A 24621-nucleotide genomic window follows, 5' to 3' on the forward strand; every position below is an offset into this window, starting at 1 on the left:
TTCAATAAAATATTTTTGTGATAGATATGGTAGAACATTTGAGATTTGAGTTCTATTTTGCATTTGCTTTTTGTAAACACGTTGGTTTACGTTGGCAAACTCTGAAGGTCAGAGACACTGAAGAGTTATGTTTGTGCAATGGCTTTGTGGAAGGACCTGGTCCAGTTTGGGGTGATGGCTCATGATACCACATGAAAAACTAAACTCACCTGTGCAGGCTGAGTGAAGTGGAAAAAGTGTGCATATTGTGTAATGTTATATGCAAAGGATTAAAAGGTAATGAGAAAAGTATTTTTAAAAATGTTAATGCATTTTTTTTTTAAGAACAGTGTATTTCAGTGTATTCTGCTGCCTGTGTTAAGTCTCTCACCTGTTAGTTGCTGTGTGCCTCAGAGGGTAACCCTTGCAGCTGCAGTGCTGTCATTGTAAACAGAGGGATAAAAGCACATGAGTGGTTTTGCTTTGTCTGTTCACAGTACTTGTGTGCAGTCACGAAGGAAGCAGCCGGAGATGTGGTGGACAGGGGGACCTCCTTTCTGGTTCTCTTGGAGTCTTGGCACACTGGGCATTTGTTGCTGGAGCTGAAAAAACAAATGGGTATGAATGTTAATAATTAACTTAATTACTGTGAGTCTGTGTTCACCTATGGCAACTGTCGTAGACCTGCTATTACATAAATTTCCAAATGAAATCGGAGGTTTTGGTAAGAAAGTATCTGTCCAGTGCTTTAAAAAAGTATAAGGGTGTTCTACAACAGTCTACACAACAGTAATAATTTTAGTAAGACAAGCCCTTCAGTAATCTAATATCTCCCAAGTCTGGGGCAGAAGAAGAGCCTCTGGATCTGTTCATAAGGACATTTATGTATGAGGTACATGTTTTCAAAACAATTGAATGTAGGCAATGTAGAAAGTAGAAAGGATAAATAAGTGGTAGTCATTGGCAATAACATCTCTGTAATTCAAAACACATGTTTGGCTTTGTTTTTTTCTATTTTGGTGAATCCTCCTGCATTGTGGCTAAGTAATCCAGTGGGGCAGGTGTGTTGAAACTTGCAAATAAAATACAGTTTCAAAGAGAGTAATTCTTTTAAGGCCAACTGGCAGTCCACTTTGGTTGTAAGTAAAGCAGCCATGCAGATGGCTTTCGGCTTTTTAGTTAAATTACATCAGTTCCTGCTGAACTAGCTGGTTTAGATAGTCATGGAGCCTTTCTGTGAAAGCAGCAGCTTCAAATAAAATTGAAAGGAATGTAAGCAGTCAGGGAGTTACAGTCCCTCTTCTCAGTAAGTCAGGAGCTGTGGAAGCTTGAGGAGTGGAGACCTGTAGTCTTTGGGATGCTGCATGCAGATGCACAGTAACAGATGTCCCTGGGAGTTATCCAGGCTGTGTTTGTGTTACCACAAGGGCACTGCACAAGGTGCCTCAGGCTTCAAAATTCTGAAATCTAACATACACAATCTTGCTTTCCTTTGTCATTCTGGGTATCTGAATTTGCAGCTGCCACTAAAGGAGGAATTCTGTTTTAGATCGTTAAGAGTGACTTCATTTTTGCATGGGGTACAGCACAGCAGTATTAAATTGCTGGACAGATTAGCAAGCACAGCATGTGTTTTCCAGGCTCTCCTGACTTGAGCTCCTGTGGCTTTTTTAAACAGCTTGCTCAGAAACTCCTTTATTTTATAGATGAAGGAAAAGTATAATTGGCATCAGCAATGCATTTTGTCTCCTGCAGTGGTGTTAAGGTGACCCTTCACAGACACCTGCTGTACCAATCCTGCCTACCTCATGTGCTGCAGGAAAGGAGGAGCTTTTTGGGTTCAGTGAGTCAGGGCATCCGCTTGGAGACTGCACTGCAGGCAGTCCAGCCAGTCCTTCCAGCTTGTGCCTGGCTCTGGCATTTCAAAATGGGTCTGTACAGAGAGGTTTTCAAACACTCAGATTGTGCTGGCTTTCAGGTGTGCTAGTGGTACAGTAGGGTAGGATTCCTCACTTGAGTAGAGAGGATGCTGATTGGAGTATGGTGCTTAGGTGCCTTGAGCCCAGGAGCCTGTACAGAGCTCTTGTTTCAGAGCAGTATTTGGGCATCCAGGATTAACTCTCAAGGTGGCTTAAATACTCCTGCACCTTGATGACTACATGGAAATTTTGCTTAGGTAACACCTAATTGTAAAGTCATGTCCTGCTTGGTCTGTGTATTACATTGGGATCCTTCACAAAACTCTCACTTGGCAGTCATCAGGATGTCTTTAGTGTGTTCCAGGCAGCAATGTTCAGCTGAGGCTGAGCTTTGTGAGGTTTTTGATCTGCCAGACCTGAAGTGCAGCACTGGCTGCTGAAGTATTCTCCAGCTGTTTTGTTTTAAGGCAGCAGAAGTGACTCCCATGGCCCAGCCTATGAAAAGATGCTCTGGTGGAGGTGGCTCTGGACTGTGCTGGCTTCTCTAGGGGAGGTTCAGCATTACAGATCTGGGTCTGGGTACACACTCTTGGGCAGTTCCTAAGTGTGTAGGAGGCATTACAGCAGTGCTTTAGCTTGTGTTGTGGTGTTCACTTGCCACTGTACCCCTTTTAAGCTGATCTAATGAAGGTGCTGGAGCAGTCTCTATGGCCCTGCTGAAATCATCTCTTGTGTGCATCCCCATGACCTTCCCCCACCCCTGCAAGACAAAAACTAAATGGAGTTACCCAGAGAATGGAGAGGAAAGGGGGTTGAAAGGCTGTCAGGTGAGCCTTTGGTCTTCCTCTGAAAGAAAGCATGAAGCTTCATATCAGTAAAACTAGACATAGAACACTTTCCCTACTTTTTAAGCCTTTTGGCCTTTCACGTGCTTTGGCCCTGGTGGTGTTTCTTACTCAGTCACATGCTATGCCGTGGGTAGGGAAGTATTTGATTTTAAAAAATCAGACAAAGGCTCTGCAGTGCAAGAATCTGAGAACATGTTTGCTTAAGAGGCCTTCCTGGCAATGCTAACATTTACGGGTATAAAGATGATGTCCACCACCTTACACCTTAGATTGCACAGAAGTGTTCAGATTCTCTTTATAATGTTGGTTTTTGTTTTTTTCCTTTCAGTCAAAATCCCTTTCTAGTGGCTGCATTTGGAGCTTGCTCTCTCACAAGGCAGTCTAACCACCAAGCGTTTCAAAAATTCGGACGTTCAATGACAGCCTCTGACATGGTTTCAGAAGTTGGAACAGCTTTTAACAAACTTTTTGAAACCTGAAGCCAAAGCAGCAAAGAGGAAAAGAACAATGACTGCAAGAGTAATTCCATGTACCGTAGAATTTACATAACGAACCTTTTCAAGTGCTGTAGCAGCATTGGTATGTTAGGTAGATTTTTTTATTTTTAAGAATAGAAAAATATGATTAATGTAGATATTTTTTAAGAGTTTGGAATACAAAAATGTTTCGGCTGAAATAAGCTGTAGTTGCAGATCTGTTATAATATAATAAAACTAAACTGAAAGTATTCCTCTGTTCTTTTTGATAGTTATTGAGCAATAACTAAAGTGTGAACAGCAAAAAAAATGCACTTGATATTTAGATAAAATTCTTCCACCAGCTCAACTGAATTTCTTGGATTTCACCAAGGTTATCACTCGTCATTCTTAGACCCTCTGTCTAGAATTAGCTATTGCACTTCATTTTTTGCCGTGCTATTAGAGTAAGAAGCAAAAAGTAAGCCTTTTTGGAAAGGGAATGCATGAGAGTTGCTGTAGATTTTGAATGTAATTAGTTGCCTTTTCCTATTGCCAGTCCTAGAGGCAGCATTCATTTAGACAAGGCATCCCTTCCTGCAATGTCTTGTTATTTTTATTTAAAAGGTTCCCCCTTGGCAGAATAAAGATACACTATAGGTATCTTGGCAGTAAAATTCATTAAACAATAATTAGGCTTACCTGGAAAAGAAATAAGTTTCTGATTCTTTTTCTGGTCTTGACTCAATACAATGAATTTGTGAAATTGTCATTTGGAGAGGTACTAGGTGGGGCAAGAAACTCGGTGATACCCAGCAGAACTGGTTCAGCTCTCAGTGATCATGGAAGAGTGAAGTGCTTCTAAACTCCAGTTGCCTGCTGGGTTAGAGCTCAGAGCAGCCCAGCACACAGATCTGTAGGTGGACAGCGATGAGCCAGTGGGAATACAGATTGAAGGAACAAAAGGCAGCCCACGGCTCGTACCTGTATCTCCACAGCAGAGTGCAGGCAGCATGTGCTACAAGTGGAAGGCAGGAACAGAAACAGGGTCGTCGGTGTTTGAGCTTCAGGTGCAGTCCTTAGTACTGCATAAAGCAGGAGTTTTTAGAGCAAAAAGTATAGAGGCTTTTACTTGATCTTTGCAGGACAGACAGACACTGCCAGGGCCACACTGATCTGGTGCACTGGCAGAGCAGGCAAGCATTAGGTGTAAAGCAGAACTTCCATAGGATTTTGCACAGGACCATTCCTTAAATTTTTGGAGACTTAGTCAAAGCTTGTAGAGATTGAACCTGATTGGAGAGGGAGGCAAGTTCATGCAAAGTATATTTAAATGGGTGCTGCCTTTGACCCTCCAATCCAGCTCCAAGTGCTGCTGCTCATTAAAGTGCCGGAACAAGCACGTAACACATCCAGTTACTGCAGTAGATGTTACCTGTTCAGCACAGCCAGCCCTGTGGTGCTCTCAGCTGGAATGTAGTGTCTCACAGACCAGTCAGACTGTTCTCATTCCTTCCAATAGCTGCCTGCAGAAAGCACCTGGAATCAGAAAGCTTACTCCAATCATTTCCCTTCAGCCCTTAGAGTTGGTATTTATGGATGCACTGTGACTACTACCTCACCCTGATGCATTTTTCTTTTTAAACCAGTTACCTATTTTTAAAATAGGTTTTTAAGTGTTTGCTTGTGTTGCTCTATGAGGGTTCACAAACTACTCTTAAGAAATGAGGTTTTAGTGTTTAATTTAAGCAGTTTTGTAAACTGTCTGCATATTTGGGGAAACTTAAGCTATTATTAACCCCCCTTAAATGTATTTGAGAAACCTGACTACTTTTAAAAGAAATCAGAATGTTAAAACTGATTTTAAAACAGCTACTGCCTTTAAAATAAGTGATTTTTTTTCTTGTAATTAGAACATCAGTGGTATTATAATCTAAATTACGTGTAGGCAAAGTGAATCAATTAACAGAGCTCAGTACAGATTTCAACTTGCCCTGTTGGTTTTAAAGCTACACAGAAGTTGTAACTCTGTTATTCACTAATGTACACGGATTGTTACAATTTTTAAACATTCTGGAAATGTAGCAGTTTCTTTTGGTAGGAAATAAAAATAATAGCAAATTGACTGGATTTTGTTTGTTTGGTGTGTGCTGATTCCATTTCACACAGCAGCTGAGCTGCTGCTCACCATTCACTCTTGTTTTGCTAGAACAACATTGCCATGAGCAAATGTACAATACCAGCTGTGTCACCTGTGCCCCAGTGCTGAATGAAGAGACACCACACTCTTCTCTGGAAGTACAGATAATGGAGAAAGGGAGCAGAAAAAGAGCTGAACATTTTCATCTCAACAGTATAAAAGAAAGCCTTTATCCTTTTGAACAGACACTTTGAAAACACACAAGTGCTTTGTAGATGAACCCATGTTCTTGGCTCTTATGTTTTTGTAAATTGATTTAAAGAAAGTGCAGGTACCAGGTGAGTACCAGCCCTGTATCAACACAGGTGCTAGAACACAAGTCACCTCAGGTGTAAGAGAGGCTCTGCCCACAGCCACAGCAGCCATGGCCAGCAAAAAGGTAACTGAACATAATCTAAATCTAAACATACTTAATATATATACATCCTAATTTTATCTTCCCAGTTCTGGAGAGATCCTGAGTGTGCTACACTCCCAGTGCTAGAGAAATCTCCTTGTATTCTGTGCAAAAGCAAACAAAAGATAACAAGCCTCACAGGTAACTGGATACCATCATATTACATGTAAAGGTTTCACAGGATCAAAGCAGCACCACTGCAATAAGGAAATACTTCAAGGTTGAAAGTATCCGCCATTCCTATGTCTGAGAGGAACAGAATTGTCAGCCCAACAGACATAAAACAGTGTTTTCACCTCAAAGACAGGCCTAAGTTCTTGCCTCTGCCTTCACTATGTTTAAACTCTGTGTCAGGTCAGCAACACGGGATGAGGGCAGATGACAGAGCTTTTGGGCTGGGGCAGTTCCTGCAGTAGAACAGACCTATGCCTCATGGTGTTAAATCAGTGCAGCTGCTCCTGTACTGCCTTGCATTCTGGATGCTTCCACCACCTGTGCTGCAAGGCCTGTATTTATTTACCAAGTACTAGTGCCAACAGTTTTGCTCAAATTACATGCTATCATTTTTAGCCATTCTGTTCAACAGATTTTATTTTGAAAGAATTAGTATTTACAACAGTTGCTGAAGTAGCTGAAATAAAAAACAAGTCCAAGGATGAAGGATCAGCTTTTTTTCTCAGTGTGCTTCTCTGTCTGCCCTCCTTCCACAATTTCCCAGGTTGAAACAGCAGCTCTGTCCTGTAAGATAAAGTAAGCAGGTCAGTCCTGCCCAACTGGATCACAGGTTTTTTAACCAAGATTCACTCAGCAAAGCTATTCATCCAGTTCAGCAAAAGAGGTAGCAATACAATCTCACAGGAATGCCACTGCTACTAATAATGCTCAGAGTTGTAAAACAAAACTAGACAATTTTTCCTAGCTCAGAGGGAAGAAATACAGAGTAGAAATGTCACCTCTTCAGCATGGAATGCTACAGCAGGGTGCAGCCTCTCACATGAGTAGCTACACTCAACTCATGAAATTGTATTTTCAAGTCTCAATGGCTCATGTTCCTGAAAAAAATCTCAATACATACAAATATATTGCTGAACATGTTTGATCTGAACTCAGGACAGAAGTTGATTTTAGTATCTGTAATGTGATACTGTCATATTTTTGAAAGGCAATGTTACAGCTAAACTGAACATTCTATTTAGAACCAGCTGTTTGACTGCAATGGTTGAAAATAAAAGTAAACCTGAACATTGACACACGACAAAGTTCCATGAACACTGACTCATGAAAGCAGCTGGAATTGTTGAATCTTTTTTTACATGAAAACTTTTTGATGCCTAAATACCCAGTTACTACATTTCACTTGGAAGCATAGCTTCCAAGCATGCCACAATGACAAGAAAATACACATGGATTTTTAAAATCAGTCTGTTGCAAGATATGTAAACTTCAGCCAACATCCTTTGCAATGAGCAACCTGACAGAAGAAACCAGAGTAGGGAAATCACAAGCTAGAACCTGAAGGAGAAATTACCCTTTCTACAAAGCTGATTTTTAAGAAAGTTAAGCTTCTGTTCAAGCCACCCCCTTCCTGCCCTGCCTCAAACCAGGGGGGTTCCCAGTCCGCACTGGATGGAGCTGAGGCTTGTCTGCTTCATCTGTTCCGCTGCTTTTCCACCTGCACATGGACTTCAGAAGTTGCTGGCTTGCTTGAGCCTCACGTGACAGAGTGCAGCGTGTTGGCATTAATGCATGCACAGTGTGAGGCTCAAACGTTTTGTGGAAATGAGGGGCTGGGCAGAAATGAGAAATTCATATAACTTCCTCAAGCACTTATTAGGCAAGTAGGACCCCTGTTAGTGCTGTTTTACCAAGGCATTTCTGGCATCAGCTGACCCAGCCTGGCAGACTCATGATGAGCAGGAGGGTGGGGAGAGTCCTGCTTTGTGTAGGCTGTGTCTTGTTGCACATGTGCTTTGGTGAGCCTGTGTGAGGAATTACAGAGCTGCATTACTCAGTTTGCAGACTCTGCGATCTGTAAAAGCAAGGTGTAAGCTAACTTCACACCTTCGGATACTTCCACAGTATCAGCAAAAAAAGCAGGAGTTCAGCTTCGGATGTTTGCTCTGTGTGCTCTAAGTCCATTTTTGCTTTGTCTTCTGGAGCAATCTAGTCTGGGGCAGATTATGCTGAGCTTCGGGTTATTAAAATTTTTTTTAAATAAATGGAATGGTTTGAATCCTGGCTCAGACTAATTTGTGGGGTTTTCAAATTTAATCCCCTTAAAAACAAACCAAAACTGATCTGCAAAAGGATGGAGGTGGAGCTGCAGCATTTTTCCAATAGATGAAAAGGCAGGCTGCTTCTCCAAGACTTTGTCTCAGCGCATGGTTTGGATTTGCAAACTTGCTTGACAGGTGAGTGTAGTGGGGATTTACAAACAAGTTAAAGGAAGCAGATGTTCCAGCTTCCCCTTCGTTTCACAGCTGCAGCTCACCACCACCAGCAGCATCACCAGGCTCTGGCCCTCACCCCGGTTTTTGCTCGCTGTCATCCAAGAGAGGGGAGAGCCGACCACGCTCCGCTCTAACAGGAGCGCTGACAAATGACAGCCCTCACGCTCAGCAGCTGGAGCGGATCTGTGCTGTCACTCCCTGATGTCATTGTGCTTTCCATCCTCCCACTGGTAAAACTATGGAACCAGACTTGCCAAGATCAGTTCCCAAGGAAAGGAAAAATGAACAGTATAAACTGGATGGAGGGAGAGAATGTGGAGGATTATTCTGCAGTCAAGAAGCAACACGGAGCCTCGCCTAACAGAGGCAAGAAGGGCAATGACCAAGAGGAACTGGAAGAAGCAGCACTTCAAAGAAGTAATGCAGGTCCTTGGAACCAGGAGAAGGCAGTAATGCCATAGAGGGTCTTCTCTCGAGCCAGAGATGCCATTGAGATAATGGAAAAGAACACTGGCATTTGGTGTAGGCTAAAAGTAGAAAGCAGGATGGAGAGAGGAGTGGTACAGGAATTGGGCAAAGTCCCTGTGGCTCAGGAACAATTGGGAATGAAGCTGCTGAATATGGAAGAGGCTTTCTCATAAAGACTTATTCTTGGTGGGGAGTGTGGGGTAGGTAGAAGGAAGGCATTATTTTCACATGTCATCTCGGTTTACTTTCCAGTTCCTTTGCCATCTTTTTTAAAGCTGTACACATTACGCACACCATTCCTTCTGGATTGAACTTGGGAAACTTAGGGATTTCTGAATATTATGAGATTTTCAGTGGCTTGCATGAAGGCACAAAGCTGAGGGGGAGCAGAGGAGAAGGCAGCAATATAGCCAGACAAGGGCTTGACTTCCACCTCCTGCTACTGCAGTCACACAGGGTGCAGGGCACCACACCACAAGCTGCTGAAGGGGAATGAAGGACAAAAATATGTGATGTCTTAAAAAGTGACTGAGTCTCACAAGAGGGTTACTGTCACTACCTTTATGTGGATTCCAAAGGCAGCAAGGTCTCCACGCAGACTGTCACAAGCCTCCAAGAGGGGCTTTCTCTCCTGCATTAACTGCTTCCTCTTTTCCTTCTGCTCCTGTTTGGGTTCCTCGGCTCCCGCCGCACCCTCCACTGGCGCAGCGTCAGCTGTTTCCGGCAGAGCCAGCGCGTAATGCCGGACCTTCGAGCGGAACCTCACCAGCTCTTCAATGACACTGGAGAGCACTGCAGACTTGTCTCCTCCCAGAGCCACCTAGAAATCAAACAAGAGTGCTTTACAGACATCTGATATGAAAAAAATCAACCCCATCTCCATAGCAATGTGAGACTTTATTACCTCTCTTGGTCGTGCATCTTCCATATATTGGTAGGATTAAAATGTTACCATCTCGCTAATGCGGGACAAAAAGTTACAGTGGAGTCACACTTGGAAGCAATTCAGCATATTCCTCCACAGGAAATAATTTACCTTGGAGCAGAGTGCTCTCACATGAACACTACACACTGCATAACCCAAGTGGGGAACTCTTCACCACAGTAACCTCGGAGATGCCAGAAGCATGCATAGCTTAAGAAGGGATCTGACAAGTTAATGTCAGAAAGGCCTGGCAACAGGAATCCAACACAGCAAGGGAAGCCTAGCCACCAGCTCAGACAGCTCCTTGGCTGTAAAGTCCAAAGATAGAAAATACATCAGCCTCTTACTCTCTGTCTTTGAGCTCCAGGCCTCCTTCAGGAAACACAAACCAGGAAAAGTAAGTATTTTGGCTTTAAGTCTCCAGTCCATCCTATCCTTTCTCCTTTCATCTACAGAAACCCTGCCCAAATCCACAGAACTTTCATCTGATCCACCTTACCCAAAGCTTCAGCCACTCAAAAAACCCTGATGGAAACAGCAGCAACTGTACACAGGGTGTGGATATGTCCTGGCTGCAGCTGAGCCCCTTCCTCCCTTCAGCCACTTCCAAGCTTCCTTGGCCTCCTCTGGCTTGGCAGGAGTCTTGCTGGTCAGTGCCACGGGAAAGGAACAGACTCACTCCTACAGAGTCCTGCTCAAACAGCTGCCAGGACGGGAGCTTGGGAGTTAGCTGAAGAGGAAGGCCACTCCTCAGCACTGGCACAGCCAGGCTCCTGGTCTCACTCTTGGCAGAGACACCATCCCTGTTTTTCATTAGAGGCAAACTCCCAAGGGGGAGGAAAAGGAAAAACCTCCAATGAACAAGAGAACCCCACCGCGGTGTTTTATCACTAAGACACGAGAGCGGGAGCACAAAGCGCACCAAGGCCACAGGCAAAGCTCCTGGCAGCAACATCATCTGGGAGCAGAAGAGCAGCTGAGTAATTAAAGCCAGAAGGGACTGGGCTTAGTCACCAAACAGCAGGATGGAAACCAAAAGGAGCACAGTTTCAGAGGCCACAGACAAAAAAAAAGGAGCAGGAGGAGGTGGGGGGGAAGCTATCAAAGATGAAGTGTGAAATGCAGTGAATTCCCCAAGCTTTCAAAACATGTAACCATACTAAAGAAAAAGTTTATGAGACTGAAAAAGGTAATAAATCTAAGTGCCAGAAATGCTCCATAGTAACCTGTGGCAGGATAAATACTTAAATACAGAAGGGAAAGCCACACGATAATGGGAGCAAGAAACATGCCTCTACAAACATCACTGAAAAGAGTTTAAACCAGGCACCTACTGGAGTGAAAGCCTTCAAAAGCAGGAGCAGCATTAGGAGATGAACCAGTCTGCCACATAAAACAGCCTCTCAGGACTGATCTCAAATTTCTGGCCCTTGCTTATTCCACAGATGCACCTGCAATACACTCAACACTCTTGTACTCTTTTGGAGAGCAAAAGCTTCCCAGCTCTAAAACATGCACAATGGTCTTCCCTGATCACCTTTCCAGATGGATTAATCTTACTTCCCTGTGGATAGGATCTTCTCTTGCCAATGCAGAGAGAGAGACTGGCTCTCTTATTGTAATACGCCCACTAGACTGAGATGAGACATTCCTTAGCATCTCTGCTGAGGACTTCAGAAGCACAGGCAGCTACATTAGGCTGATTAGCTGAGATGAATCCCAGCCCAGGAGCAAGATGGACCCACAGGCTACTTGCAAACATCCAAATGAGGAGGCCCAAACACCGCTGCCTGTATCCTCTGCACTGTCAGCACAGCAGTGTCCAGGCCAGGCAGCCCTCTCCCACACATGCGAGAACCCACTGTGGTCTGGGACTGCTCCTGGCAGGCTGCATGCCTGGGGCTACCTGGCTAAGAGGCAAGAAAGGCTGGATGCTGAGCTGTTCTGGCTGGTGTCAGAGATAGGGAATAATCCCTACACTATTTTATTTACTAAATTGTGGTAGCCCATGGACCCTTCTGATGAAGATTCTGACAGATTTGTTTACTGGAAACTGAAAGAGCAGAGGAACAGAGAGGAGTCTGATGAGCTGCTCCTTTCTTCCTGCTTATCTCAGACCAGCATCTTCTGCTGATCTTCCTGCCACACAGAGAAAGGGACTAGCACAGCCTAAAACAAAGAAAAGCATTCAGATACTTGTTTCAGCAAAAATATAGGTACAGCAGACGCCTGCATACAGACAGCCCAGAATCTGGAGGAGTGACTTTGCCACCCAGCTAACAAAAAATTGTAAGTGTTTAGTATGCCACTAAAAATTAACATGCAAACTACAGGCTGTGAGGAGCAACAGAGAGCCAAATCACATCCAGACACTGTTTTTAAAAAATTTTTGTAAGAAAATCTATGGAGGCAAACTAAATAAATGCATTTACCACTATATTGCCTGATTTTCAAAGGATGAATAATGTTATATTTTCTAACTCTCTTCTCCCCCTCCCCAAAATAACTGTTCTGTTTTGCAGAACAGTTTCTCTACAGAAAAGTTTTCCACTACTCTGCATTCAGCTCCATATTTGAGCAGGAGAGGAGCAAAGAACAGCCTACTCTTCTCCAACACCTTGTGTCATTTAAAATGCTTCCATACATTGGGATATCACCTCCTTATTGATGACTCTCTTTCCCATTCAGTACTTTGCTTTGAGCTTTTCTCTCCTTTTTTCCCTCTCCCCATTCCTATCTTTCCAAGAACTAGTTATGTAAGCTCATTGTCCTCCCCTCCCCATATACCCTCCATGGCTCAAGGCAGAGCAGCCCCTCCCCTGGCTTTCTGCAAGGAGTGGGACCCATCACAACTGCAAATACTCACACAGCTATAGAAGCCAACCTGGATGCAACCATCAGGAAGAAGAGGAAAAGCTGGGGAAAGCCAGACACATAACAGGACAATTTAAAGGCCTCCAATGCTAACTTTTTCTTGTTTCATTCATCAGTCTTTCATTTCCACAGCAAAATTGGTGCAGAAGTCACATGGGAGTACCTCCAAGAACTAAAAAGCCCACACTTTGTTCCACCTGCTCATACACTCTCCTAAAACATCACATGAGAAACTGCAAGCAGTGCAAAAAGATTTACTAAAACCATAAATAACTTTGTTACATCTGATGCTTTCAGAAAGCACTCTATGATAAACACAACACTGGGGCTGCTACCATGTCCTCAAACACATAGAAGAGATATTTCATTACCTGTCTTTCCCCAAAGGACATCCCAAGGGCATTGAAAAAGCCTTCAATATAGGAAGTAATGCTTCCATACACAACAGAGCTTCTAGGAGATCCAGCATCCTGTTTAGAAAACACTCAAAAGAGATTGCCCAGTCAATACATATTACAGAACCCAGCATCTCTTTGCAGCCTAGTCCACAAGGGAAAACTACTACTAATTATAAAGATCTACCTCCATCAGGAACACCTGGCCAGACAAGCAATCTTACAGAGATACAAAAGCACCTCACAGCACAAAGCGAAGGGATTTAAGTAAACAAGGGAAGGGAAGAGCTTATCACCAGCCTGTGCAGCAAGAAGAGATGCGAGAGAGAAGCTGCCATGCATTGCATGTGTGCAGTAAATTAGAACTAAAAATAGCACTTCTGGGCATGAAAGGGCTGTGTGTATGGAAACAAAATAAAAAGAACAAAATCCCACATTCATGGGCACTTATAAAAGATTAAAAACAAATTCTTTTGAGTATCTTATTGATTTGATCCATGTGGAGACCGCTTTGAGATAGTGTATGGCATTTTGTATTGCTGGTAGCACCAGCAATCAGCAGCAGCAGCAGCAATAAAATAAGGATTAAATGACAGACTGAGGAGCAATTTAAGGGACTAACCCTTGCCTAAAAAGTAAGAGTGATGACATGCACAAGCAAATCAGCAGCTGATACTGGATTTTATCTGACATCATCACTAGGGCCTGAGATAAGCTACAATCTAAAATGTATAGGAAGATCTGAACTGGGAGGAGCTGGAGCAGGCCACTGGGAGAAAGGAATAGGAGTGTGCCATCTAAGGTGAGAAATGCTTAGCAGGAAGGCTAAAGAGAAGAATAAGTAGTTATGTGGATTTACTCACAGTTCTTAAGCAGAAAAACTACACTCATAATAAAGAGGGAACACTCCAGACAGCTGAGTTGTACCCAGAAAAGTTCCACCACATCAATCAGAAATCTGAGTCAGCTGCCTCACAAATATCCCATCCCATTCTCAACAAAATAACTGACAGGAGGAATTCAGGGGGAGCAAGCAGTGACTGACAAAATGGGGGTAGTTGTATCTAGGAGTGGCAATGCCATTACAGATCCCTGCTGCAAAGTGTTTCAGGTCAGAGATTCGCTCAGATTGTAAAAATCATTTGTAAAGATAAGGCTAAGGCTAATCTGTAAAGATTCGCTCATTTGTAAAGATAAGGCTAAGGACAAAATTGAAAGCCAATGCCAAAATAGGACCAGAGTGAGGCAGGATTTCTAAACCAACAGGCTAATTCTCCCTTAAAACCAGTTATTACCATGTACACAACATTTCTTTTACTACACATAGTAAACATGATGACACCAGTACTCAAGGAGCACAGCAACAAGGGTGAGGTGCTCGCCTTGAGTGACAAAGGGAGCTGTTGGTAATGGAAAACCCAGAGGTGCTTCAGACAGTGTTTATTGCTCAAGTCTTGTCCTTAACCAGATTCTTTGTGTCAGCATGAGAGATCTTAACAGGGTCTTAATTTGCTGATGCCAGTTACAGTCTGCCGACAGCAGAAGCCACTCAGTCCCAATGCTGAACTCGCCACCAAGATGGTCCAGTGCACCTGGGGCTGCTGGCCAAAGCCCCTGCAGCAACCTCCCCCCACCACTTCCCCGTTTAGCCTAATTTTTGTGCATGGCTATTAAGCAAAGAAGCAAGGTAAGAGCACGGAACCAGCACTAAAATTAGCAGCATGTCATAACGGCTTCAGGCCTTTCAAAAGCCCTAGGTATAAATAACATAGGGCAGCAGGAAAGAAACATCCTCTGGACACAACAGAGCACAAAACAATAGCTGTGCACAATTCCTGTGATAGGGTCAGGACAAATGGGCTCCATTAAGGTCAAAAATTTATGGAGCTTTGTTTCTGCTGGTTTCTTATGTGAACAATAAACTAATCTGTCTGCATTAAGCAGTAGGACAGTGGACAGCTGTCATTTTCTGATCTCTGTATCCTAATGGGTTACCTTAGTAACAGCCTTAAGCTGTCTGTTGCCATGGTGAATGAGGTCCATAATTGCTGCAACAGCCCTGGAGGTGTCAAAGTCATCTGCAAACGCAGCCTTCACGGTTACTTTTGTGTTGGCTAGCCTTCAAGAAAAAAAGGTAACATTTAAGATAAGACAAACAAGATGCCAGCAGTATGCTGAATTCATCAGCCATTCAGCCAGAAGGAGTCATCGGAAGGACACTGCCATCTCCTTCCCAGCTGTCCTGTGATAGGCAGTGCTGCACTCATCAGGGAGAATACACCTTTCTGCTGTGAAGGGAAAAATTTGATGCATGTCAAAATCCTAAGTGTTACATCCATTCAATACATATACATGGCTAATCAGAGGGGCCAACAACAACAGATCAAAGTTTGCCTTAAATCATTCAAAAACAGATGGAAAATGAGACTGATATTAAGCATATCAAAGATCTTACTGAGTTCTGTTTTTTTTTCCAGCAGCCCATTAATCATGCTAACAGCATGTTTCTCTTCCAAACGCACATCACAGGCAGCTCTCCAGTGCCTGGCAAGAAAGCTGTCCTGGGGTTGGCCAAGAATCCTTTTGTCAGGATCCAACTCATAACCAAGCACTTCCTCCTCATTTCCCAGGAAAGCCCAATCCCAAGGGATTCCACTCACCATGGCCCAGATGGAAAGGTCCAGTGGGACCATTCGTGTAACAGTGCCAAAAGCCAGTGGGCAACCAGCACTGATCACCACAGAGCCAGCACCACCAGCTGCAGCCACTTGGAGAGGGAGATGAGGAAAGCAGCAGGGATAAATGGGGAGCTACAAACAGCTGCTGGCAGCGTGCTCCCATACACAGCCAGGCGAACCAGAGCGTGACAGCGCTGGGCCAAGGATGCCATTTCTCAAAGAAGTCCCAGGAGCAGGGGAACCTCAAGCTGTCCTAGCATCTCTGGGGCTCTCCTGAGCCTTATTTTGCCTGTTTCTGTATTTTTTTTTGCCTGGAATGCCTACCTCCCCTCAGATACTGGATGGCTGCTGTTCTAATTCATTCCTCCCAACACTTTTCCCTGCAAGCTTACCCCTCTCCACTGAGTATCTAACACTTCAATAGTTAAGAGCTTTGTTTCATTTTGGTTGTTTTTACACCTAGGAATACAGAAGTTGTGCCCTCCCATGCATCCCCTACTGATTATCCATTTCAACTTCCTCACACCTCTCAGCTTTATCTTGCACCAACAGATCTCCTGCAGCCTCCTGCTGAAGGATTTGCTTATGCCAAATACCACAGCTAGTTAATGCAACTCACTTTCCTGTAACTGTACTCCAGTGGCCCTTGCAACCCTCAGTCAGTGCAGCCACAAGCTTCCCCAGCAGTGAGGTACCTGAGCCACATGGAAGCTGCCTCTCACCTCTACAGCACAGACTGTCTCCCCTCTGATTCTACCAGAGTTGCCCAGAGCTGCCTGCACTAACCTTGCTTCAGGGCACTCAATGCCCCTCCTACCCTGACTCCGTGCTCCTGCTCTCATCTTTGCACCCAACACACAGCACACCTCAGTCCTGAAGATAATCTGGTTTTCATAATGGACTCCAAAGGATTCTCCTTACCACTGTCAGGGCCACAACAATTTTAATTGCTTCCTTCCCTGTGACATCCCTGCCCATGGCCAATCTCTCAGTAGCCCCTTCTCTCCTCTGCTGCACACACCAGTGCCAGCCAGCTTGATTACAAATTCACACACCCAAGGTGTATCACTCTCCAGTCATCCTCTTTCTTCTCCAGTCACTACTGCCCAGCTCTACTTACGACCTGGGGAGCCTCACAACTGCCATAGCTTTGCCTCCTACACTGCTCACGAGGGGCAAAGACGCCTGTGTTAGGACAGGCACACCAGATAAGTAACTCAGATCTTAAAAACACAATGAACTGAGTATAGCAGACTAAGAGCAAAAAACAGCTGGCTAGAAAGAGAACTTTTTTTAAAAACCTGCCCTTGTTTTCTGGGCTTGGAGGGAGGACTGCTGCTTAGTCCTTCTTGTCCTGCTTCTTAAACTGAACCTCTGAGTCTGTCAGAGAACTACTGCTCACATAATCACAATCTTTTAAGACACAGGAAGTGCACTTACCTTTCCCACAGTATGCCTTCTCTAACAGGGTCACACACCAGCTGTCCTTTTATATAAGAATTTGCATCTCTAATAAATGAGGAGATTGCCTGAAGAAGGTTCTTTGCATCTTCCATGCTCTCCTCACTAAATTCTACTGCTAAGAAAAAAGAAATCAAGGCATTAGGATGGAGAGAATGTTGTCTGTCATACGTAGGAACAGTATTTGGAGACAAAGGAGAAGTTTGTTATTATTTGTACAGCAAACTTCTTACAATTAATCGCACATTTAATTAAAAGCTCCATTCTTCATGAACACCAGATGGATTAAATCAATATAAAAGACAATCACCATATATGACAAAGTATAACCTACTGGAGCACTTCTCAAACTGATTCAAAAAGTTGAATCCAGAAGTTTACTGAAGCAATCACTATATAACTTTAGTTTTTTCCATTATTGAATCTCTCTGCAAAGTTATCAATCCAAAGCATTAGGATTTAATATACTCCTAAGTGTTCTAGTGACGGCAACATGTACCTCTAATTTTGTGCCTATTCTAATTTAGGTAGACACAATCTGTATTTGGAGACATCCAAAGAAGTCTAACCCTCACCACTGACTCTGTTTAAAGGGCTGCTTCACCAACATCTAAAATCTTAATGAACCTAAAATTTGTGGTCTAGCTCCTGAACACTTCCCTCACAACATCAAAGCTAAACTGACCATACCACTTTGAGAAAGCTATTTTTAGAGAAAATACAAATTGCTTAAACTCATAAGGGCATGTCTAGGGTAGTATTCATCACACTCACACATATCAAAGCTTCTTATGGCCACTGGAAAGAAAGATAAAACCTCAAGGTAAATGATTCCTTGCATCCACAGCTGAGCTCCACTTTACAATGAGATGTGCTATACAGGAACCCTATAGAGCTTCTCTTCCAACAGCCACAGTAACATTAGCCCTACCACTAACAAGGTATCCATGCACACAAACATCTCCAATGCATTCAGGGAAACCCTACCTTTGGAAGGCAATTCCACTTTGGGAGCTTCCAGAGTCCACTCCTGCGGGCAGGAGTTCAGCAGGCTCCTCTCGCCTTGCATGCACCCTGCAAAGTGTAGGTGCCAGACTAACTCTCTGTCACTTTTACTGAGAATTGCTATCAGTGAGAGGCTTTTTTTTTTTTTTTTTGTACAGGAATGTGCAATTTTCTGTAAAAAAGTGTTTGGACCCTACATAAGAGAGCTCACCTGACCTCAGTGGAAGTTGTGTCCACCTAGGACAGGCCTAAGTTTGAATACATTCCTTCCTCCAGTATCACACAGGAGCCATCCATAGCCAGAGCAGTATTGCTTCACTGTTGTATACCTGACCTCAGCAATAAGGTACATCCAAACTACAGCTGCCAGCATATTCCTAATATCATCAACACTGAGCATCACCCATAGCTTCCAAAGAAATCTCACCTCTGATCCTGCTTGTGGTGCATCCGACCGCTTTTCAGAATTACCCAAGGCTGCCCAGACAGACTCTTTAGAGCAGACAGTTTTACCAAGAAGACAGATGTAAGAGGGAAAAAGCAGCCAGAAGTGAGATCTGATCTCATTTCCATTAGCCTAAATCCCAAGGAAGCCTAACTGTTTAAACAGACTTTACACAGGATTACCCCAGTGCAACAAAGGTGTAAGTCTGCACCTGTATTTGTCAGATGTTTCACTTGTGTATAATTAAAAATCTGCATTACTGCCTCATTAAATCAAGCTTTACACAGTTTTCAAAAAGACCAATATACAGACCACTATAACACAATGAGACACTGAGAGTGATAATTTATATACACTAGGATTACTCTAATTGATTAACCTGGTTACAAGAATTCTGCAAGGAATACTTGATAAAAGTTTATCCTGATGAAACCTACATTGGTTCAAGCCATTCTTCATCCCCAGTTCAGGGCATACTCCTAAACCACTGCCTGCAGGCACTGCAAACCCATAACACAGCACAGGCAAGCCTGGCCCTATAAACCTTCACTGTGCTCCCCACTCCTTCCCTCCTTTGCCACCGACAGCCCAGATAATCACCACTGCCCCCAGAGCTCAGCTGCACCCCAAGCAGCTCTGCTCCACCATCCCAAGCAGGCAGAGAGGGTGATGAAGCAGAGGAACCCCATGCAGAAATACATTATGGAAGGATGATCAAAGTCTCCTCTCTCTGCCTTTTCTCCTCTTCCCCACAAGCAAGGCATGCAGCTTTATCCTCCCTCTGACAATGGTCATCACAGGAAGGGACTCCACTCCCATGAAACACATTCACCTCCCTGCACACATCCCTTTCAACCCTTGCCCCTCCAAGGCTGGGCCAGTCTGGAGTCACATTTGTCTCTATTGTGTCTGTTAGCACACACAGAGACAGGGGGGTAGCCCAGACAACAAAAAAGACCCATTCCAAGCCAAAGAAAACACAGTATCAAGCATGAGCCATTCCTAACTGTCAGCAGCTGCCCTCATCCACACGTCTAAGGAGATCTTTTTTACAGATTCAATACAATGTTTCTGGTACCAGCTGACCCCCAAACCTGGATTTTACAAAAGGCTTTCTTTGGCAGGTAGGAATGGCAGGAACCATCACCCACGGGTCTAGGCTATAAAAACCTTTTAAGAAACAAGAAGGTGCTTGGGATCTCACTTCTAATAAAAATATGAGCAGACAGCAAGATGAGAAGGAGTGCAGTAAACTTATGCTTAGATCAAAGTGAATGTTGATAGCAGGGACACAAGCTGACAGGCAGCACAATAAATACTTGGCTCAGCAGAGACCAACTCTGGCTCCTTATTGGGAAGCTAATAATGCACATGTAAGGTGCAATAAGGCCTTGTAAGGTGGAGGTGGGAAGTGCAGACTTCTGAGCAACCCTTACCTGCCAGCTAGCTTATACTCTGATACCCTTTCATCAAAGCCACCCATATCCACACAGGTAGCACTCTTTTTTTACCTCAGGGGGCTGTTTATCCTAGAAGTAATGCAACAAACACAGGTTCAAATGCAGCCAGCTGACAGGGAGTGAAGAAAGCCTGTAGGCAGCTCTCCACTGCAGGGCTCCAGTGCCATTCCTTGTTCTGCGGCAAGGCTAGAAACTACCAGACATTTAGCTCTTGCTTACATGAGAAACATATATATATGATAGTGGTAGCAGGTCTTAGTCTTTCCTTTTGTTTTAAACATACATTTGTTCACAACTCCCAAGTGCCCCCACCTAGGGAGCCACCTAAGTGTACACAAGGTATTTCATCTCCTAAAAGAAGCAATCAGCTAAGTGTGCCACTACCCTGCAGCATCACCCCAAAACAGCCAAGCATGCCACCAATCCACTGCCTGCCCCAAACAGGATGCTGTTCTGCAGCAGACCTTCCAACTGGATGCACCCCTCTCTTTCTATGACAGCAGCAGGGAAGTTAATAACCACCTCTCTCTTTACTATCCCATGCTTTGAAATATTGCAAGGATCTACTCAATTCCTGATACCTTCAACTGCCCTAGGAGAGGGAGGATCCACCAGGAAGGTCACATGGGTGGCTCCTGCAAGGCAGTTAGCAGTATGAACAAGCAGAAAGACTTCTCATTCCAATGACTGCACGACTATAAAGACTGGCAGCACACTGCACGCTGACAGGCACCAGCAGTGCCCCAGAGCCCTGGCCACACTGCTACACACAGTCACACTGCTACAGGTGCTTTATCCAAGGCAGACAGAGGCCCACTGGAACACCACAGCAGCTGCTGCTCCATGCTCCACCATTCCCTTGCCATGCCAGGACAGCCAACAAGCCAGGTGACCCAGCAGTGTCAAGGAACTACCATCTGCTTTTGGCAGGTCCCAGTAAACTGGTAGGAACACAGACACATGGAAATCTCTTCCAGCTCAAAGTAGCATCTACCTGCTGGAAACACTACAGGGTACACAGGGAAGCTGACAAAATCTCCCCACCAGCAGAGAGATGATCTGCCAGGCTAAGGTGTTCATTAGGCTATCATGTGCTGGTCTAAGCGAGCTGCACTGCACCACAGAACTGCCTGAACACTCAGGAACTCCATAGGACAAAAATGGTAACACAGCAGGGAGATAAAAAAATATTTTTTAGCCAGCCCTCATCATACTCCCTATAGGAATATAAGCCACAGCTCCATCTAGATACGTCTCCAAAAACAGCTGATCGTGACTGACTGATCGTAACTACAACAGATGCAAATCCGAGACAGAGGTAATTCATCAATTAAAAGTGCAATTAACTAAGAGTCACAACTAACTGCAGCTTAAAAAGGTATTTAAATGAATGGTTATGTACTGTGCTCAGTAAAGACAATTTTCTAAATGCTAGCCAAAGAGCAGCCCCACAGAGCACCACCAAAACCTTTCCAGCCACTGCGTTCCGGGACCGCAGGGCCCCGCAGGGGGAGCTCGCCCCGCCTCGGCACGGCCAGCTGGGAAAGGTGTGCGGAAAGCCACGCACAGCTTCGCAGGGAAGGGACTTTTCCTTACCTGAGCTGTATCTGCCACGCAAACAAAACATTCTGAATTGATCTGACGAACATTTCTTCAGGAAATCCTAAACTCCATGCAAAAAAGACAGCTTTAGCACGATAACAATTTCTTCAGGAGCTCTTCCACCCCCTTGCTTTTGAAATTAACATGACAAATAACACATCTTTGCAATTTAAGACAGGCATAAAATCTTTAAACTCTAACACTGCTTTAAAACCTAAACTAAATAATATTAAATTCCATATAAGATAGATGTGTGTACATATATACAAGATATAAATGTACACACAATGTCCAATTTAAGACAGTGAAAATTACTTTGCAAGTACAATCAAACATACACCGTATAAAGACCTTTGCAAAAAAAAGAAAACCAAAATGAAATTATCAGACTAAGATTGGAATACAATCTTAAAGAGAGGAAAGCTCCTGAGTTTTGCAAACTTTACAAAAAAAAAGATTTCTTGAAAAAGAAAATAAGTGTATTTTTTCTGCAGGACTAGAATATGAAGAAATACAGGAAGTGAACAAAGAGATGTCCTAGCAATATAAAAAGAGTTATCAGTGTTAATTATGAAGCCTAATAAACTCCACTCTAATATTTATCTAGCTTTACAAATAATTTACTCCAGTAAACAGTAAACTATTAGTATTACTACTAGTACAATTAATTTATATTAATAGTATAATGAGCTATTTAAATGTTTGGAAGGTACACTAATAAAACAATCACTTCCAACCCTGCTCTTAGCAAGGCCGGACACTGTGGTACATTGACTGTGACTACTGTACTTCTGGTTTTGGTTTTTTTTTAATTTGCAAACTGGTGAGGATCACTGAAGTGCCACAAAATTCAAAAATCATAAGAAGCCAGTACAAGTGAGAAAATATGGAAAGTGTCATTTGCTTAAATTTCACATTTTAAAATAAGGCTTTTGCTACAAGACTAAACCAGCCTGAACAGTGGAAAAGCATCAGCAATGCGCTGTCTCTCAAGTGAAAATAGAAATAATTGAGGCAATCACAATCAAGAAACAGTGATACTGATTATTTTGGTGGGTGTTTGTTTGTTGTGGGTTTTTAAAATAAACTGGATATAAATGAGTGTACCCAATATGCCCAGCAGCTTTACACTAATATACAGAGGTAGAACAATATGAGTACAGTATGGAAATACATTCAAATTTGGGAAAAGACCATCCATACCAGAAAAAAACAACTCTGCATTTCCTTTAAAGCAGGGAACAGATCAGAACAGAACAGAATCATAGCTCTTTGAAAGTAGGTTGCTTCTTGGCCCTGTCTTATCACAACCTCTTTGATTTTCAGGATCAGAATTAATAACTATTTTAAAAAAGGAAAGGAAAAATTGGAGTAGAGTACAAGGAGGGGGAAACAGGGCAGCTGGATGCAGAGGATGCAAGGCTGCTGTGCCCATGTGACAGCCTGGGATGCAGGTAGCAACTGGCTGGACCAAGGGAAGATCCTGGACAGACCTCCCCTCTTTTGGCACAGGCACAAAACCTTCCATGTAGGGCTTAACTTTCAAGGTGCAAGGCAGATGTACAGGAAAAAAAAATGTTTCACTGGACTGAAAATCACTTCTCAGGAGGATTAATACTTGTTAGCCATGTGTAAAGGCAGACATGAAAAGCAGAGACCTACAAGGAAAGAGAGACAGGCCAGAATGTTTGTTTCCTCAACACAAGCTGTGCTATCATGGGGGACATGGAGGGGAACATTTTTATATGCTGCTTTTAACTCCATGCACTGCATTTGTGGTCATTTCTCTACCCTGTCCACAACATCTGCTGAGACTCATGAGATTTCTGTGAAAATTGTGAGCTCCAGGGAAACGGGGCTTAAGTGTACCCAGACAGCATCCGAAGACTAAAGAATAAAGCAGCTCATATTGAACATCTTTTTAAAGGGATTTTAACTAATTTTTCCAAGAGGGCAAAGGGGAACATATATGCCAAAGCAGCTTCCCAAGCTTTGTCTAAAGGAAGGAAATGACCCTATTCCAGCAGTAAGCATCAGCCATCACGGGAGCCACCCCAGCAGCATGCACAGCTGTACCAACACAACCAGCAGAGAAACCCTGCTCTGGGCCACACCAAACCTGGGGACACACTGAAATATGACATAGTCATGTGGCTCGTGGGTATCAAAAGGCAAAGCTTCTGTGCATCAGCAAGGTCACCTTATAAAAAAATAAAGAGTAATGGGAGAGACTGCTGCAATAGTGTGGTTCAGGATACCCACTAGCTTCCTGACAAAACACTATGTCCCATTTCACCTAAAGAATGACTAGGAAAAACATCCATTCTTTTCCAAGTCCAAGCTTTTTCAAAGCATTATTAAGAATAATGAGAACCCATCACTACAGAACAGAATCATTCAGGTTGGAAAAGACCCCTGAGACTGTCAAGTCCAATCACAAATCTACAGTGCAGGATTCTGGTACTGGGCACAAACTCTGCTCCTACAAACATTCTCTGCTCAGCAAGATCCATCGTTATAAGCAAACCATGAATCTGAGCAGGTATCCTACCTCCAGATCCACAATAACAGATACCTCAGCACTAGAGAAACACTGCAGCACAAGCACACACTCCAAAGCTTTCTCAAAAGAGGGCTCTGATTAATATTTACAAATTACAAACCTACAAAATCGCTTCAATTAAAACAAAGAAATTACCTTAATCGTTATGTAGTTTTTTAATGACTTTGACATTTTTTCTTGACTTCCTTTAACATGCAAATGCCCTATAGTAAAAAAAAAAAAAAATATGGAATTAATCAAGATAAACAAGTGTGCTTCTGAATAGTGAGCAAATGACAAAGACTGCACTGAGACACTGTAAATGCTGGAGGCAGCATATGCTATGATGGATACATGCTGAACATTTCAATGTAATGGGTATCATTTTTCAATAGCTTTGCCTGTAGTCCTGCACATGTCTCCATCCTCAGGACTTCCACTGGGTGAATTTTAAAATATAGACATGTAAAACATTAAAAAAAAAAACAAAAAACCAAACCCACCACTGCCATGAGTTT

General features: G+C 43.4%; 2 protein-coding genes across 15 annotated transcripts in view; one reads left to right on the forward strand and one right to left on the reverse strand.

Moving 5' to 3' along the window:
* The window catches only part of NAXD (NAD(P)HX dehydratase), a 51106-nt gene extending 45775 nt beyond the window's left edge, over positions 1 to 5331 (forward strand). For all 8 annotated transcript variants that reach the window (XM_053934670.1, XM_053934665.1, XM_053934667.1 and 5 more), the window contains 2 exons: positions 477 to 597; positions 3075 to 5331. In XM_053934670.1, the coding sequence (XP_053790645.1) occupies positions 477 to 597; positions 3075 to 3225 (272 nt within the window). In that variant the 3' untranslated portion in view covers positions 3226 to 5331. The remainder of the gene's footprint in view (positions 1 to 476; positions 598 to 3074) is intronic.
* Positions 5332 to 5830: 499 nt separating this feature from the next.
* Positions 5831 to 24621, reverse strand: part of CARS2 (cysteinyl-tRNA synthetase 2, mitochondrial) — a 43674-nt gene continuing 24883 nt past the window's right edge. Inside the window, exons 9-16 of one of the 7 annotated variants that reach the window (XM_053934383.1) lie at positions 24260 to 24327; positions 21556 to 21622; positions 18037 to 18123; positions 17029 to 17167; positions 14906 to 15029; positions 12887 to 12985; positions 9276 to 9536; positions 5833 to 6536 (exon numbers count right to left, since the gene is read on the reverse strand). In XM_053934383.1, coding sequence (XP_053790358.1) covers positions 6462 to 6536; positions 9276 to 9536; positions 12887 to 12985; positions 14906 to 15029; positions 17029 to 17167; positions 18037 to 18123; positions 21556 to 21622; positions 24260 to 24327 — 920 coding nt within the window. In that variant the 3' untranslated portion in view covers positions 5833 to 6461. Of the gene's footprint in view, positions 6537 to 9275; positions 9537 to 12886; positions 13000 to 14905; positions 15030 to 17028; positions 17168 to 18036; positions 18124 to 21555; positions 21623 to 24259; positions 24328 to 24621 lie in introns of those variants that run through there. The other 6 variants (XM_053934387.1, XM_053934389.1, XM_053934386.1 and 3 more) reach the window with 6 other exon arrangements.

The sequence above is a fragment of the Vidua chalybeata genome, chromosome 2 (assembly GCF_026979565.1).
Source record: "Vidua chalybeata isolate OUT-0048 chromosome 2, bVidCha1 merged haplotype, whole genome shotgun sequence".
Lineage (NCBI taxonomy): Eukaryota > Metazoa > Chordata > Aves > Passeriformes > Viduidae > Vidua > Vidua chalybeata.